The 19,159-nt window shown below is 32.4% G+C and overlaps 2 protein-coding genes and 1 non-coding gene across 10 annotated transcripts; 2 read left to right on the forward strand and 1 right to left on the reverse strand.

Moving 5' to 3' along the window:
* Nucleotides 1–5,461: 5,461 nt before the first annotated feature.
* Nucleotides 5,462–10,114, reverse strand: LOC125860715 (protein NUCLEAR FUSION DEFECTIVE 6, mitochondrial-like). Of its 8 annotated transcripts, none has more exons than XM_049540728.1 (4): nt 9,906–10,114; nt 9,688–9,812; nt 7,367–7,428; nt 5,462–5,630 (listed from the first exon to the last, which is right to left on the reverse strand). In XM_049540728.1, the coding sequence occupies exons 1-3, from the start codon at nt 10,052–10,054 to the stop codon at nt 7,409–7,411; spliced, it is 294 nt and encodes a 97-aa protein (XP_049396685.1). In that variant the 5' UTR covers nt 10,055–10,114; the 3' UTR covers nt 5,462–5,630; nt 7,367–7,408. The 8 variants fall into 8 exon arrangements, with proteins under 8 accessions (XP_049396685.1, XP_049396689.1, XP_049396688.1 ...); XM_049540727.1 differs by lacking the exon at nt 5,462–5,630 and adding an exon at nt 5,653–5,844; XM_049540729.1 differs by lacking the exon at nt 5,462–5,630 and adding an exon at nt 6,001–6,237.
* Nucleotides 10,115–11,184: 1,070 nt separating this feature from the next.
* On the forward strand, nt 11,185–11,257 carry TRNAR-CCU (transfer RNA arginine (anticodon CCU)). Its single transcript has one exon. It is a non-coding gene; the product is annotated as a tRNA-Arg (tRNA).
* A 3,432-nt stretch (nt 11,258–14,689) lies between these two features.
* LOC125858071 (receptor-like protein kinase HSL1) lies at nt 14,690–18,571 on the forward strand. The gene is made up of 2 exons (XM_049537747.1): nt 14,690–17,378; nt 17,911–18,571. Exons 1-2 carry the CDS (start codon nt 14,783–14,785, stop codon nt 18,300–18,302), a joined length of 2,988 nt encoding a protein of 995 aa, XP_049393704.1. The 5' UTR covers nt 14,690–14,782; the 3' UTR covers nt 18,303–18,571.
* The last annotated feature ends 588 nt before the right edge of the window (nt 18,572–19,159 follow it).

Below are 19,159 nucleotides of genomic sequence, written 5' to 3' on the forward strand. Positions count from 1 at the left end.
AGAAGAACAAATGGCGTTGTGGAGGTGGACTTATGGTGGTGATGGGTTGGTTGTTCTTCGCCGGAGAAGACAAAGAAAATTCTTGTATAAATTCAAATGAATGATTTCTCCGATGAGATTAGAGAAAGTGGGTGGGATTATAAAAAAGATACAACTATTAGAGAATTTTAATAATTAATTAGAGATAAATTAGTGTAAAATAGAGTTAACAAAAAGAAAGTTAATTAATAAAGAAAAGAAAACAAAAAGAATAGAAAAAAATATAAAATTTGACGTGACACTGACATGGCGATGACGTGGCAGCGAGTGTAATACACTACATGCTGTGAGAGTGGTGTTACACGTCTCAGGGAGTAAATAAATTCACTTTTAAGTAGTAAAGGTGTGTAATAGGTCGTCATAATAGTTGAAGTGTGTAACTGACTTTTCGGTATAAGTTGAAGGGGGAATTTATGCCTTTTCCCTTTTTATTAGTACTTAAAAACATCATGTATGGTACAGTATGGAGGAAAATATTTTTTTTATTAATATGTATATTTTTTTTTGTTAAAAAAATGATTTAGTTTGATTTGACATAGAGTTTAAGAAAATAAAGGATGAATTTTTAGTTTTGTAATCCTAAATTAAAGTTATGTTAACTGTATAAAAATGTCCTTTAATTTTGTTATCTCAAACATATCACATGGAGAATTGAAGTTAAAGTGTTACGAAAAAAAGAAGGGTCATTTTTTTTTAAATAGAAAAAGTAGGTTATTTTTTTTAAAATGGAGGGAGTAATTTATTTATGTAATTTTTTTTATTTTCGATATCTAATACCACATGTTATTTGCTATATTTAAGTGATTGTATTATGTTATTAAAGCACTAGGCATAAAAAATCACGATCTTTTAAGAATTATTGTCTATATATTCTTTAAGGGATGTCAAACGATATATTCTCTATCAACATATAATAAATCCTGAAACATATATGCAATTGAATACGCTACTTACGAGAATACTTCATATTTATAGAATTTAATAAGAAGACTTTTCATGAAGAGTCACTCAATTTTTGAACACACAAAATTTTTTATTGCTTCCTTTTTGAACATACAAAATTTGTTTTAATTTAAAATTTAAACGTTAAGTCCAAATTTTAAATAAACAATTTGTTCAAAATAAATATTTAATTTTAATTTAAAATTCGATCTAAGTCATTTAGATATATATTATTAAATATATAAACATAGACTTACTCAATTAAATAGACTAAATGAATTAGGTCTTAAAAGAAATCTAACTGATGACTTCTCTCACCAATGTGAAAACTTCCGCTTTATGTTACAACTATCCTGAAATGTTCCGCACTGTATTGCTATAGTGTTATATTTCTCTCCATTGTCATTTTTTCTTTTAATTCTTACTTTAATTTTCTTTACTAATTAAGCTAATGATCTTTCGAAAATAATCTTTTTATCCTCAAGAGATAGCATGACAAGATCAGGATATAATACTTTCATATAAATCAAAGTATTATATGAAAACTAGCAAAATATTATAATGATCATGAGATGAGATTGAAAGTGGGGTTTCAAAAACGTTGGGTAGATGGAGAGGAGACAATTATACACTTGAAATTTACATATAAAATTTATATTTCCTACTTTCACTAGAAAAAACCATTTTTATCCTTTGTAACAAACTTAATTTTTTAAAATTATTTTAACTAAATCACATGGAATCAAGTAGATCTATTTAAGAGTTATGTCCTGTTCCATTCGAACGTATTTAATATAGTAATTTTATTTTTTTGCACAAGTTAATAGAGTTTGACTGAAGGCTTTACTTAGTTGTATTTTTCCTTACATTATTTTGGAAGCCTCATTAATTTTTGTGTCTATGTTAGGTGGGGGGAGATTTAGGTAATAATTTCAAGGTTATGAAGGTGTGTTTGGTAAAAAAAAAAAAAGAGTGCTTTTCTTTGTATTTACTTGTGTAATTAGTACGTAGGTATATATAGTAGCATGGATGAAGTTAGGTGGGAGTTCGTAGGTCTGGATGAATCTAATAAATTTTTCGTAGATTATGTATTACTAGAAAATTAAATAAGCATATATATATATATTATTATAATTTGTGAACCCCTAACAAAGTTGATTAATGATTCAATGATAAGAAAGAGATCGTGAGTCTGATTTTCACGCTAGAATTGTAGGTTCGAGCAAGTATAATTTATATAAATATTATGAAAAGGGGGAGATAAGAGATATGCAAGGGAGAATTTGTAGCCTTAATAAAAGGCACATGAACCAATGCATGGTCTGTTCCTAAAATTAGGTATTTTGTGTACATATATTTTTAAAAGGATTTAATATTAGCTGTTGACGTCTATGCTTTAAAAATGTTGAATGATTTAGTTATTTACACAGAGAAACAATCACAAAACCTGATGAATCGATCGAATATATAAAAATTGAAAAAAATATCTTTTTAATATGGAGTTATACATTGAAAAAAACATATTGGTTTATTATAGATAAATAGTTTTATTAATATGGATTGTGACGGACATTCGAGTTCTTGAGAATGAAAAAAATCATGTTGGGAGAATTGTCTTTACAAATACAGGATTATGCAATGTGCAAATTCAGATTCAGTCAGACTTTAATGTAAATATAGGACATCGAAAGGAAAACCAAAACAACAACATTTTTCTTGAAAACAATGGTGGAAAAAAAGGAGCAAAATAGTGGAATGAAGAAACCATTTCTTTCTCTTTTTATTTTCTTCTAATTTCTTTCTGAAAAAAAAGTATATTTTTTCCCACTTAACGTGTGTATAATCTCTTTAATAAGTTCAGATTAATGGAAGTCATTCTGAGACCACCAAAAATATTATCTCTAAAGAAATATACTCCCTCCGTTTCGAATTGAATGACTTGATTTATCTTTGTACATAATTTAAGAAAATAAAGAAGATATTTAATCTAGTGGTCTAAAATTAAAGATCTATCAAATGTACTAGTGCTTTAATCTCGTAGTTTCAAGCATGTCAAGTGGAAAATTGAATTGAAACTAATAAGTTACAAAAAATAAAATAAAAAGGGTCATTCTTTTTACAACGTACTAAAAAAAATAGATCAAATAAATTAAAACGAACAAAATACTACCACATAGTTTTGATGGAAAGTGTCAATGGTCAGATTGTGACATTATTGTCTCCACCATTTTTTGTTGTTATATTTTAAGTTATATGTTTTGACAATGCAATTTTTTATATGATCGATATAAATTAGAAATATGTGCACCGAAAGAAGCGGTTAAACATCCTTTACAATTGAATGTTCCTTTCATATAATATAATGGACAAGTAAGAGTGAACGAAGAGGGTATCTGCATTCACATTCACATTTTCAATTTACTATACATGAGATTTCACATTTAGTGTGTGTTTATATATAGAGAAACACACACCACGAGAATAATGTCAAGAATTTGAAAATATTAAATGTGTCCCACAAATTTGTGCTCAAATTTTAATATCTTTGAGAAATTATAAGTCAAGGTTTCTCAGTCATTTTTATTTGACTATTTTTACTTGTTTTCCCATTCTTCTTGTGGTGTTATTTTAATAATTTAATGTAGTACAGTACTTGTTTTCCTATGAATTCTTTGTGCCCAAGACCTAGGGCATTGTCTTGGGGGGGGAGGGGGTGACAAGTCCATGCAAAGCATGTTTCAACTCCAATTCGATCAGTGGCGGAATTGAGATTTTTATTAGAGATTCAAAATATAAAAAATAAACAAACAAAGAAGTAAAAAAAAGTTCAATATCTACTAAATATACATTAAAAAAATAATAATTTTAACCAATCGAAAGGGGTTCGGATGAACCCCCTTCTCCCACCTGGCTCTGCCCTATAGACAAACACGATTCAGAATAAATTTTGAGTACCTTTATATGCTTCAATCCGTTTATTTTATGCGATACTATTTTCTTATTAATCTATCCATATATATATTAACTTTAATTTTATATTATTGACCTCAACTACCACAGAGGGGATTTAAGAAGAATGAACTGAATTTAATATATTTTTTGATGATTGATTGACAAATTCATGTCAATTTGAAAATAATAGCATCATCCTTACTAGAAAATCAAACACATTGAAACAATGGCAATTTGTTGGAAATTCCAAGAGAATAATATAAGAGCAATGTTGTTTATTGAGAAAAAACATCAAATAATAGTTCATCTATATCTGAAAAAGACTGTTTCACCCTCTAACTATTTATCCCCTCCCCCACCTTTTGCTTAGCAATATCAAATTCTCTGCGGAAGTCGAGAATTAAGGTAGAAAGAGTTGAATATTTTCTCTCTTTTACGTGAAAGTAGTTTGATACTAGTTCAAAACACTTTATTTAGTTCCCTTATTAGTCTCGCTAATGTGGTTGTTCCTTTTATTTTGATTATCTTTACTGTTTTGTTTTGTTGTAAATATTTTTCTCCTCTTCAATTTTCTCATCATAACTTTTTACTTTTGTACTTTTCACTTATTTTGAAAATATCTTCCCAACCTCTCTATCTCACTCAACCTAAGACAAGAATAAAATTTATGTATATCCTACCTTCTCTAACCTCCACTTATAAGATCATCTTGAATATATTATTATTGTTCTTACCTTTACAAGGACTCGAGGTATAACACTTAATATGGTAGATCCTCCCATTTCGCCAACCTCTAAAAAACTCCAAGTACAGGCCTAGATCGATTGTACACACCAACTTTCAAAAGTAGCATGTAGACCAATAAGAGCTTCATATATAATATGATAAACACTCGATTCTCATTAATAGATGCATTGTTAAAACCATATAGGCGCAGGCTTGATGTATCGTACTCCCATCTTTTTTATGGGTAGAGTACGATTGAGAGATGCAACATATGACATTGTTGTGAGGTGACAAAAAAGAGTAGGATTAAGGGTGTGTCCGTTATGGCGGAAAATGTTTTCCAAGAAAATAAATAAGTTTCTTACCTATCTTTTCATGTTCGGTGCGTAAGTAAGAAATATTATCCTAAAAAATTGTATATAATCTAGATAAATATTATGAAAGGTGAGGGTGAAGATGAGATGTGTTTGGAGTGGAAAGAATACAATTAATATAGAATATAGTAGTAAAACTTGTTTTCCTAGAGAAAATATTTTTAAAAAAATTGACCAACCGAACATGAAAAAATTGAAAAACATGTCCTGAAAAATGTTTTCTTTCCTACCACACACACCCTGAATGAAAATTTCTCATTAGCATCATCACAGACAAATGGATAATTATGAATTCCATATAACTCAAATGATTTGTTGTTTAACTAAAACTATATCACTTTTCATTTAAGGAATTATGAAAACTAGTAATTTCAATCTAAAGATAGCTCACGAAAAGATTTCTGCATGAATAAAAGGTATTCCAAAAGAAGGATAATTGCTTATGTAGTCCTACTCTATGATGGCAAAGAATACAAAAAAGTTTAGCTCCAAAATTCAAACAGAAAATGGAGAAGATTTCTGGGGTTCTTAATGTTACATTGTCCATCGATATCCGTTGAACTATGAAGACATGCACTGCATAACACAATCATCCATCTACAATCCAAGAACAGAAGAAACACTTACGGGAAGGCAACAGAGATAGACAAATTACTCGTAAAACAACAGAAGTTGGCAAAAAACAAGAGAAGCAGAAGGCATCAATATGATTCTAAACACTACGTTCAACGAAGTTTTATTGAAGTTCATAGATTGATTGTTACAAAATCTTGAAGCCGAAAAGGAAGCCAATGAGCATGTAATCACAGCCCTAAACAAGGAAAAGCCAGTCGTCAAAACTACTATATGAAAAAATAGATGTTTTAAAATAACCCGAAATATCATGCAATAAGGTTCTTAGAGATCATTCTTGACTTAAATACTAAGGTTGTCATGCAGTTTAGCGTAGAAGTAGTTCCTAGCATACTGCCAGAGATATCAATAGTTGATGCATCAGAAGAATTCAACAAGCTACAGAAAAATCTAAATTCACGGAAAGGGAAAAATCCCAGTTTCACAAATGGGAAGAATAGAACGGAAATCAAATGACAGTCATAGAAGAAACCAAATATTTCTTCTTCAGAGCTCATACAGACATTCTCTTAGACTGCATGGACATAATACTTCGGTTGAACCCTCCGACATCATAAATCATCATTGCAATCTGATTGAATACCAAGTATTAGAATAACCCTAAACATTATTAAATTAGAAGAACTATATTGAGAAAGAAAATATTATGTGCTAAGCAGATTCAGTCCCTCAGATAATCTGATTAAGTTATCTCAAGGCCTATTTAAGTTTTTAACTGCTAGGCAATCAATGACAGCCACATCACAAACTGATCAATCTAATTATTGGACAATCAGGTGCAAATCACCTCAAACACATCATTAAAAAACTCCGCACTTTTCAAGGATGTAAAGATATTTTGGTTAAGCACTACTGTGTTCAATATTAAATGAAACTTCAAGTCATTAATCTTCCTATTTCAGCAGGTTGAAATTTACGTAATGAAGATAGACTCCGAATATCAGCAAAAGTTGAAATCTAATCAGTTCAATGTCATTTATCACGAATTCAAGTTCGATCTACTAAGAGATTTATCTGGCTACAAGAAACTAAAGTGTAACAATTCAGTAGCTTATGAGTACTAGAAGAACACTGGGAATAAATACAAGTTAAACCTACCAATTTCTTTTTCCTTTTCAATACCTTACTTCAGCTTTTGTTTGCATATTTTGATCTGCTCCTAGTAGTATAACGTAGAAATCCGATTTTTTAACCTGTAACTTGCAAAACCTAAGATCGTACTTAAAATATCAAAGATTTAGCCTAGGAAACATATATTTTTCATCATGTTTCATTCTTTTGTTAAATTACTCTTCATCATGTTTCATTCTTGAGGCTAGTTTAAGACTAATCTATGATATTTCAAAACATGAATGCTTCTAATTGTCCATAGGCTCCCATGACACACTGTTAGGGTATACAGTCTCAAAAATTTTCAGTAGCAACTTGGCATTAGCAAACAAAACAATACAAGAAGCCATTAAATACTTTCAAGAACAACATAGTCCCAAGTAACTGTCTGGTAGATTACTAAATAACTTGATTTTTTTTACACCATACAAAGACAATAGATTAAGCACTAGTATAAAAATGCTTTCAAGACATTCAAATTTATCCTTGAAAAGAGATTCGCCATTGGTAATAAACTACAAAGAATCAAAAGTTCAGAAAAAGGAAAAACATCCATGCTCTCATTCACTATCTACTTCTCATGTTCTTACACCGCATGGATATTTCACTTTGCTTGTACTCTCTGACATTCATCATGCATCATCATTGCAATCTGATTAAATGCCAAGTATTAGAATTATGCTTACATCTTCACAACTACAACTGGAAACGCAACATATGTATGCTAAAAATTTTAGGTCCCACCATCAATCTGACTCAATTTTTTTGAGGCTTATCAATGGAATTAAATCATCAACAATCAAATACAGCAGCATGATTCACCAAATCTGATGTATTTCGATCAACGATCAGACGGACACAACAAATAACATCAAATGCTCATTTCAAGTGTCAGCTTCATGACATAATTCAATGATGTTCAGAGGAGAATAATTTTAATTCCTTAGGAAATTGAAGTCAATTAATTAAAAGTTTCCATTGGAGTTTATATACTAGAAACTTGACCATAAAGTATTCTCTGTAGATAGGAAGGAAAAAAAAGAATAAATGGATAAATGGAGACAATCCTACAATACGACCATCAACAACATACCGAGTGTAATCCCACAAACCACAAGTGGGGTCTGGGGATGGTGGTGCGTATTCAAACCTTACCTCTACCATTTTCGATAGACCCTCGGATCTAGTAAAGCATATCAAAGCAGGTTTGAAAAGGAAATACAATAGTAAATGTTGTACATGTTCTCCTAAGAAAATCATGAATCAGAGAACATTGTCACCTTACTCGAGTTTGAAGCATGTATTATCAGCAGTACTCGTACGATTTGGAAGTTGAAGGGATAGTACTATAATACTCAATATCACATCAACAAGTTTAGCTATGTATGCGAACACTCATGTGATAGTTAAGCCGTACATTTGACAATGGAGACTAGTAAAAGAGAGGTGGTAATAAACAATTGATCCTTTCCACATATGCTAACACTTCTTCCTTTGCCAAAAGCAATAAAAAAAAATTGAATATCAATTGTTTAGTTAGCTACACCATAGGGGGAAGGTTCCTCACCAGATCTAAGAAAGGAACTGTTATCAGTTACTAAAATTGACAGACTAAAGATATTTGTATAACTTGAACTCCATTTCGTGATCTTCATCTAGTCTTCTCTTGTCCTACAATATTCAAGAATTACTTTTTACTGCAGAAAGAGGAAGTACTGATAGAAGAAAATAGGTTATGGCTGGACCATAATAAATTGCAACATAATTGATTCCTAGAGAATTGAGTTCATGAACACAATAATTTAATGAATTCTACAGTCAACACTCAACACATCTCTATGTTACTACTATGTTTTTCCTTCCTCAACCTTGTTCTCCTTCATATACTTACTTTTCCCCTTTCCAGGAGTTCACGCTCAGGTCAACAACCTGAAGTTCAACGGAATGCTGCAACTGACTTCACCCCTCCCACATGGTCAGAGCTTGATAAAGAAATTTTACCTACAACTATTGGGTGATCTGCCAATGGTATACTGGAAATGCCTTATTTTTGGCAATCAAGCTAGACTTAGAGCTTGTTTCACTATGTGCCTATGCTTGCAGCAAAGACTGTTATCTACTGCTAGACTCATTCGATGGGGAGTTGAGGCTAATCCAACTTGTGTCCTACAAGGACCTGAATCTCATGAACACTTGTTTGTTCACTGTCCAGTTGCTCAATCTCTAAGGTCCAGAGTACTAAGGTGGATCAACAGACTAGACAGTCTTGCTACAAACCAGGATGACTTTGTGTTGTGGAATATCAGGCAGGCTAAAGGTAAATCTCATCCATCTCAACTCTTCAAAATGGTGCTTGCTGAATGTACTTATGCCCTATGGATTTGAGAACAAGAGGAAAATGGTGGAAAGTATGGCCAAGGATCCGGCATATATGTGCACTGTTCACGCCCCAACTGGACTACAAGCCTTAGTACATAGCTTACAGTTTTGACTTGCATTGTGCCTGATCTTGTGAAGTCTTTTTAGCACTTCTTATTACCTTAGAAAGCTGTATTGACTTTGCTGAATTTGTAATGACTGTTATTCGTGATTAATAAAGTTGTTAATTACCAAAAACAAAATGAAGTTCAAAGCTCATACTAACTACTATTAATGACTCTCTCAACTCTCAAGCAATCAACTTAATGCAATTACCATTTGATTTAAAGGCCAAAATATCAGAACTAATGAAGATCCGATACGAGAAAACATAATTTCATTCATAAATGACCAAACAAAACCATACCGCTCGAACAACTCGATACATATTTACAAGTGATTGATCCACGATTCACACATAAAATTCACAATCAACAAATCAAAATACATCAATGGATCCACATACAGAAAGTTCAACATTCAATAATCATACCTTCAAGAGTCCAACCATAGCTCCGAGGAGTAGCAGATAACATTGAAGTGAGTAATGCTGAGGCAGTTGCAGTATGAAATGGAAACATCGATTCCACTCTAACACAACTCATTTCTACCGGCGACCTTCAAAATACAAAATATAAAATCTATCAATCATAATTCATACAATAAACTAAAAATTTTACCGAGAACAATTGTTTTTTTTGTCAGTGAGACCTGAAAATGCGAGCAGTGACTGGTTTTTGAGTTGGTATGCGGAATGGAGAGGTCTTTGGCTTGGCGCCGGAGGCAATTCTGGTGGTTGCTGCTGATCGGCCGGAGGTGGCGGCGGAGCGGAGGAAGGACCTGGCGGCGAAAGTGGCCATAATTGTAAAAGGGAAATGAGATGAGGGTAAAAGGCTTTGTTGGGGTTTTAGGTTCAGAAATAGGGGGTTCCTATCTTCTCATTTTTCCTTTTTTTTTTTTAAATAATAATTATAATGACATCAAATACCCTTATATTCGGTTCGGTTCGGTTTTATATATTATCGATTTTCAGTTTTTAAATACGTTAAACCAATAATCAAACCAATAAGATATTTTTTTTATCGATTTTCGGTTTATCGATTTGGATCCTTAACACTCTGGTTTTCGGTTTAACCAATAAAAAATACTTATAAAATAAATATATGACTTCTAATAAATTTGACGCGACAACACAATAATGTAACTTTACAAATGTTCGTAAAATAGAAACAACAATAACAAACATGAAAAGAACTATACAAGTATAACCAAAGAGAAATTAAGAGGAATATGGTTTGATTTTGACGTTTTGTATGAAGTTGTGAACTCAAAATCACTATGAAATGTGAATTAAAGCTAAAGGTCAAAGACATAACTAGTAATGTATTGAGATTAATATATTTATGTACAAATAAAAGTAGTAAATTACTAGTCTTAATGGGTTATCGATTTACCCAATAACACAATATTAAAAAACCAATACCGAATTGATAATTCGATATTCTTTATAAAACCATAAAAAATTGTTAACCCGATAACAATAAATCAATAACACTTTTTTCGGTTCGATTTATCGATCGATTCGATTTTTGCACACCCTTAATATGACACAATTTTAAATATAATTTTTATATTTTTAAATTTTAAATATTTACTCCTCTTACACTGTAAAATTTTATAATTAGATTGAGATATTTATGTAATTAAAATCTTATTTATTTGTAAGATCATCATCAAATATTCAAATCTCAATTATTAAGTTTGTTCGTACAAAAAGATGTTATTTGTTTGTAATTATTTAGATCTGAATTAAAATTTTATTTGATTTGTACAAAAAGAGCTTCTACTTTTCTTTGTTTCAAAAATGTTTTATTTTTATTTTCAATTATACATATAATATATTTAATGACACTAAATTTAAGGTTATTTTGGTACAAACAAAATGAAGAAGAATGACCAGAATAAATTGTTTTTAAAAAATAACATTCAGGCGCCTGTAGCTCAGTGGATAGAGCGTCTGTTTCCTAAGCAGAAAGTCGTAGGTTCGACCCCTACCTGGCGCGTTTATTTTTCTAATGTTTTAGTTTTAAATATATTTGACTTATTTATATTTGTAAATAATAATAATAATATATATAATTATCTTTTGCAATGATTCATCCTTTATGACATTTAGGGGTGGATTCAAGATTTATATTCTATAGGTTTAATATTGGAAAAATGGTCTGAAAAATACTCTAACTTTGACCGAATTGTCGTTACGATACCAAACCTTATGGAGGACATTTTACCCCCTGCACTATTTAATAGTGTATTTTAAAGGTATATATGTGCCCACGTGGACACATTACTATTTATAATAATGCAATATTTATGATGTCTACGTGGACACATATATACCTTTAAAATATACTATTAAATAGTGCCGAGGGGTAAAAGGTCCTATTCAAAGTTTGGTATCGTAACAACAATTTCGATCAAAATTCGAATATATTTCAGATTTTTTTCCCTTTAATATTCAAGGTAGAAAAATGTGTGGTTTATTACTTATTTTCGGTAGCATTGGCTGTTATGGGGGTGACCAAGTGGGAGTAAGGTAAAGATAAGGTGTGTCGAAGGCTAGTAAATGACATATTCAATGTGGAATATCACTTAACTAGTTTTCTCTGATTAGAATAGAAAAGTCATTTTCCTAATTCTTAAACAAGTTAAATTTCTAGATAAAATGGTCTTCAAACTTTTGACCAATCATATGAGCAAATCAAAAAGTATTCTTCTCCATATTGATACACCCTTAATATTCAACTTATTAAAATTATAAAATTATAAATTTGATATTGAAATTTTACATATAAAATTTATATTCAACATTAGCATTATTGAATTAAAATGATTGCATCCGTCCCAGATAACATTCTAGCTCCGCCCCTGGGTTTGAAAAAAAAAAAAACCCATAAATGGCCAAAGTTATTTATTGTCACAAAAAAGAAATACAGGCCATAATGTAAAGTCATGTACTATGGCCTTTACAGACAACTTATTATAATGTTTCATGACATAATAAACAACAGACAAAAACAATCCTATCTACCAACTTAATTATTTAAATTCTCTTTTTTAATAAAATAGTGAATTTGATCAGTTAATAATCAAACAAGTTAAAACATTATTTCATGTGAGAAAAGAATAAATATGCTGCATTTGTTTGGATGAAAAAATTGAAACATAAATCATTAATTAATGTCCTTTATTTTAAGACATTAATTTACAAAATCCTACCCAATGTAATAATGAGGTTTGGAGCTATAACTAATTTTTTTCACGAGTTTAAGTTTCACGCACTTATATATTTTTTTAATGATAATTAATAAAAAAATATTTATATGTAGTGCAAAGATATCATTTAATTATGGTAATTTGAAACGATTCATGGAATATTGTCGCTTATACAAAATAAAATAAAAACTATTAAATCGTTCACTTTCGACCTAGCTGAAGTTTTAAAATGCGTCACTAAAAATATTTTTTTTTCTATATACTCGATATTTGTTTTCGTATTTTATAGATATAGAATTTATCTATGACGTTGCTTAAATGAAATTAATCTGAGTAGGGAATTCAAAAACTAGTTGAAGATTCTTACTTTAAAACAGGCTGTTACATCTTGCATACTTTTAATTTGTTTGATTAACATAATCACAAACTAATCATTCAAAGAGTAATTTTATAGTAAAATGGAGTGGTTTTCTTCCTTTTGGTATAGAAAGAAGAGAAAGCTAGCTAGGCGAGATGGGGTTATACATACAATATAATATACATAAAAGAAGTATTTGTACCAAAAATTGTGATAATAAGCTGTTAAATATTCTTTTATTCTTAATCTGAAATCTGAGATTTGAGACAAAAACTAGTTCAACGAATTTCTAAGGGTGAGCTCCAAAAAAGCGGTTCTATTTTTATGCCTAAGTTAACAACCTTAATTAGTGGCCTAGCCTTTGAGCCGCCCCGGAAAATACTTTACTTTCGAAGTAAATTTCTCTAACATGAATCTGAATTAATCGAATCAATGTGAAGAAAAAAAGAAAGAAGAGAAGAATGTGGATTTCCTAAAAACAATATGACAAAAAGAAAAGAAGAAAAGAGAAGAGGGCAAAACCTTAAACTCACCTATAAGGAATTTTCGAAAAGATTGGAAATTGAAGAGAAATATGGCGTGGGGTTCAACCATGAGAGGACAATTATGAAAGGGATCTTTACTAGAAAAATAACAATAAAATAATCAATAGAATTCATTATTTATCATTTCTAATCGATATACAAGAATTATACATCAGTGTTCGAGTCAAATCCAACTTTACCATTGAAAAGAGGAAAATATGTGTAATTACTAATCTTCTATCCTAATTCTCGAAACAGTTTAGTCCATAGTTATAATTTACTTTTTTTTTAAAAAAACAATGTAAAACAAGAAGGCAAAGAATGAGGAACATAATGATAATATCTCATTTTTACCCCAACAATTTCTTGTTGGAAAATGAATATGTCGTGCATGATAAAAAAACAATGTGTTAGAAGTTGAAGCTACCAAGGTAACTTGAAAAACACACCATTGCATGAGGAAATATTTGCTGGTCTGCTTTTGAAAGATCTTTTATTGGAACGATAAAATTGTCTTTGTATAATTTATAGGTCATGAATTTGAATTGTAAAAATCAATATTTATACTTGCTCTATGATAAATTATTTCCATCACACCCATATTATCAACCTCTTTGGAGTGTGGCATTTTCCTTAATCCTTACATAAATATGAAATGTTTTATACACTAAATTATTATTATTATTTTTTTAAAAATCTTCTATGAAAATGCCCTTGAAATATACGAAAATAACTTTTTATTAGAAACAAAAAATATAAGTTCCACAAATAATATTTCACCTGACGTCTCTTACTCACCCTTCAACATATTCCTCCCTTATCCCTACTTGCAACTTTCATAGTGTTTGTCTATAATCTAGATTATACATATACATATAAGTATTTCTTTTGCTTACTCAGCACCAAACACAAGAAATAAATACAAAAATCATTTATTTTTCAAGAGAATATTTTTCTTTGTACGCAAACACATATTTAATGAAATAATTTAAAGAAAATATTTATTTTTAAACTTTTTTTTTTGTTACAAAGAGATAAGAGAAGGAAAAATGAATTCACAACATAGAAATCGAATCCATATCAATAAGACGAAAATTCAGATAATCAAGTAAGTGAGTTACTCTCTATGTTATATTAGTTGATAATTTTTCTTTTTACGAGTCTTGAGTAATTCCTTTTTACTTTAGTAAAGTGAATAAATTATACGAGATAACTATTTATTATTTATAATAAGATGATTGAACTAATATTAGACGGAGTACTAATACAAGAAAACACAATCATATTCCCGATGGAAAAAGTTTTTTCTAAAAAACATGAACAACATATATATAATCAAAGATTTTTCAAAGTCTCTCTCGAAACTTACAACAATGGCTTAATCACTTTTTCCAGAAAAAAATCCACTAATCCATTCATCTCCTTCAACAATGCATCTTCAAATCTTGCTTATACTTCTATTACCTACACTGATTCTCTCATTAAACCAAGAATCCCTTTATTTACACACCATAAAGCTTGGATTTGATGACCCAAATGGTGTTTTTTCAAACTGGAATCTCCATGATAACTCCTCACCCTGTAACTGGTTTGGAGTAAAATGCGACTCTTTAACTCGTTCTGTTACATCTATTGACCTCTCCAACACCAATATCGCCGGCCCATTTCCGGCTTCTCTTCTTTGCCGACTCAAGTATATCAAGTACATTTCATTCTACAATAACTCCATTAACTCGACACTTCCAGTGGAGGAGTTATCCGCTTGTAAATCTCTTGTCCATCTCGATTTAGCCCAAAATTTGTTAGTGGGTAGTCTTCCATCGAGTTTGGCGGAGCTTCCTGAGCTGAAATACCTTGATTTGACCGGAAATAACTTTACCGGCGAAATTCCGGCGATTTTTGGGGCATTCCGGCGACTTGAAGTTCTGGGTCTGGTTGAAAATTTGTTAACTGGGACTATCCCGCTGGAGATTGGAAACATTTCGAGTTTGAAGCAGCTGAATTTGTCGTACAACCCGTTTTCTCCGGGTCGGATCCCGCTGGAGATTGGGAACCTCACGAATCTCGAGGTGCTATGGTTAACTGACTGTGGGTTAATCGGTGAGGTTCCGGGTACGTTAAGGGGATTAAATAAGCTTGTTAACTTGGACCTTGCGTTAAACAACTTGTACGGTCCGATTCCGAGCTGGCTCACTGAGTTAACTAGTGTTGAGCAAATTGAGCTGTACAATAACTCGTTCTCTGGCGAGTTTCCGGTGAATGGGTGGTCGAATATGACCTCGTTGAGGCGGGTCGACCTGTCGATGAATCGGGTTACCGGGTCGATCCCGAGCGGGTTGTGTGAGTTGCCACTTGAGTCGCTCAATCTTTATGAGAATCAATTGTATGGTGAGTTACCTATAACCATTGCAAATTCACCCAATTTATATGAATTAAAGCTCTTTGGTAATAGTTTAAATGGAACTTTACCTAAAAATCTTGGTAAATTTTCGCCATTGGTATGGATTGATGTTTCAAACAATGAGTTTTCGGGTGAAATTCCGGTGAATTTGTGCGGAAATGGGGTTTTAGAGGAGGTTTTGATGATAGATAACTCGTTTTCCGGTGGAATTCCGGTGAGTTTAAGCCAATGCCGGAGCTTATTACGTGTGAGATTAGCTCATAATAAGTTCTCAGGTGATGTCCCTGTGGAATTTTGGGGGCTGCCACGCCTTTCGCTGCTTGAGTTAACGGACAATTCATTTTCTGGTGGAATCGCGAAAACTATAGCTGGTGCATCGAATTTATCAGCTTTGATTTTGTCAAAGAACGATTTTTCGGGTAATATTCCTGAAGAGATTGGCTTTTTGGAAAGTTTGGTTGATTTTGTGGGAAATGATAACAAGTTTTCAGGGTCGTTACCGGTTAGTATAGTGAATCTTGAGCAATTGGGAAGAATGGATTTTCACAACAATGAATTAAGTGGTAAGTTTCCTAGTGGGGTTCATTCTTTGAAGAAATTGAATGAATTGAACTTGGCAAACAATGATCTTTCTGGAGAAATTCCCCGGGAAATCGGGAGCTTGTCTGTTTTGAACTATCTTGACCTATCAGGAAACAAGTTTTCGGGGGAAATTCCAGTTGCGTTGCAGAATTTGAAGCTCAATCAGCTGAATTTATCGAATAATGGCCTTTCGGGTGGTATTCCTCCTTCATATGCAAAGGGAATGTTCAAGAATAGCTTTCTGGGGAATCCCGGTTTATGTGGAGATATTGGAGGTTTATGTGATGGAAAAGATGAAGGTAAAACTGCTGCTTATGTATGGTTACTGAGATTGCTTTTCGTACTTGCTGTTTTGGTGTTTGTAGTTGGGGTAGTTTCGTTCTATTGGAAGTATAGGAATTACAAGAAAGCAAAAAGGTTGGATAGATCGAAATGGACCTTGACGTCGTTTCATAAGTTAGGTTTCGATGAGTATGAAGTACTGGAAGCTCTAGATGAAGACAACTTGATTGGTAGTGGTTCTTCCGGGAAGGTTTACAAGGTCGTTTTGAGTAATGGTGAGGCTGCTGCTGTGAAAAAACTTTCAAGAAGTTTGAGAAAAACAGATGAGAGTTGTGACATTGAGAAAGGTAACTATCAGGATGATGGATTTGAAGCGGAGGTTGAGACATTGGGCAAGATTCGACACAAGAACATCGTTAGGCTATGGTGTTGTTGTACAACAAGGGGTTGCAAACTTTTGGTTTATGAGTACATGCCTAATGGAAGCTTGGGCGATTTGCTACACGGCAGCAAAAGTGGGTTGTTGGATTGGCCTAAGAGATTTAAGATAGCTATGGATGCTGCAGAGGGACTCTCATATTTGCATCATGATTGTGCTCCTCCGATTGTTCACAGAGACTTGAAGTCGAACAATATCTTGTTGGACGGAGAGTTTGGAGCTCGAGTTGCTGATTTTGGTGTGGCAAAGGCGATTGATGTCGATGACAAGGGAACAACGTCTATGTCAGTCATTGCAGGGTCTTGCGGTTATATTGCTCCAGGTTAGAGGATTAATCCTTCACTTTGGGAGTTCTACTAACATGATTTTGTTGAATTTGGTTTATGCCTTCCATTGCAAATTGTAGTTAAGATGTATGCCTAAATATAACATATTTCATATATTGTTATATTATAATTAAGCGTCGAATAAGGTATGCTGTACACTCTACCCTCCTCAGGCCCCACTTGTGGGATTGCACGGGGTATATTGTCATTGATGATTGTTAAATGTCCAATATCTATAATCAGGCAGACAGCTATATATGAGTAATTTTGGTCCATTCTTGAGCTATGTTGCTCAAATCCTTCAAAAAATGTGGCATGTCTTTGTCGGATTCTCCCAAAGTTATTCAATTTTGGAGGATCCAATACAGGCGCAACAACATTTTTGGATGATCCGAGCAACATAGTACTTGAGTGCCCTTGTACATTAACACTAAGGCTTGCTCCAAGAACAGGGCATTCTTTGTTTACATTTGCTTTCTGGTTCTGGTAGTGCTCCTCCGGTTGAACTAAATTCTGTTCGTCTTGCAGAATATGCCTACACACTTCAGGTGAACGAGAAGAGTGATATATACAGTTTTGGCGTGGTAATCCTCGAGCTAGTGACAGGGAAACTCCCTGTAGGTCCCGAATACGGGGAAAAGGATTTGGTGAAGTGGGTTTGCGCTACTCTAGACCAGAAGGGTATAGATCATGTTATTGACCCGAAACTCGACTCTTGTTTCAAGGAGGACATAAGCAAAGTCCTAAAAATTGGCCTCCTCTGCACTAGCCCCCTCCCAATTAACCGACCCTCGATGAGAAAAGTCGTAAAAATGCTGCAGGAAGTTGGTGGCGGAGACCAGCTCAAGACAGCATTAACAGATGGCAAATTGACCCCTTATTACCACGAAGACGCATCAGATCAAGGAAATGTAGCTTAAAGATGGTCAACATATCTTTGCTTAGATGTAGCGACATGGACAGTGATGATTCATATGGTCGAGACTCGAGACCAACTTGTTTGGGATTGTGGCATAGTCGTTGTATCGTGAAAGTGAAGATGTGTGAATTTTTTTATTTGCTAATTGCTTAATACTTTGTCTATCAATACTTGATTTTTGGTTTAATTTTGGAGAGAAGGGGAAAACAGAGTTGAGGTGAAGTGTAAACGGATGGATTTTATTTCTCTTGTAAATTTATAAAAATTCCTAGTTCTTTATCACTAACAAATTTAAATTTATCTGCAGTTTTAGCCTGATGTTATATTTGTAGCTTAATCTGTTTCTTGATAGTGAATTTTACCATAATCATTTGTGAAATTTCCTTATCTTACCCTTCGACTTATATAAGGCCCGAGCTCGTCTTACATCTTGGGCAAGTGAGGCTAGCTCGGTCGTTGAGCTGCATTACAAGTTACAACCATCAATCTGCTTGCATTTCGTTTCTCACTAATTCAATAAAAAAAACTATAAAAATAGTCAAATGAACATTTTTCGGTGGAAAATTTTGAAGGGAAAATAGTGGTAGTAATTAGGGGTGTACGTGGCTGGGTTAGTTCAAAATTTTCAAATATCAAATCAAATCAATTGTGTCAGATTTTTAAATTTATAAATCAAATCAAACTAATAAAACTCAGGGTTTTCTGGTAAAGTATTCATACGAAGTTACAAACATGTAATTAATTTGTGCTCTAAATATTTCTTCAATCACACCAAAATACATTTATCTAAGTTGTTTCTTAAGCAAATAACAATAATAATGAAATCGCATAAAACAAATATTGCAAATTAATAAGTCA

The sequence above is a fragment of the Solanum stenotomum genome, chromosome 3 (genome assembly GCF_019186545.1).
Source record: "Solanum stenotomum isolate F172 chromosome 3, ASM1918654v1, whole genome shotgun sequence".
Lineage (NCBI taxonomy): Eukaryota > Viridiplantae > Streptophyta > Magnoliopsida > Solanales > Solanaceae > Solanum > Solanum stenotomum.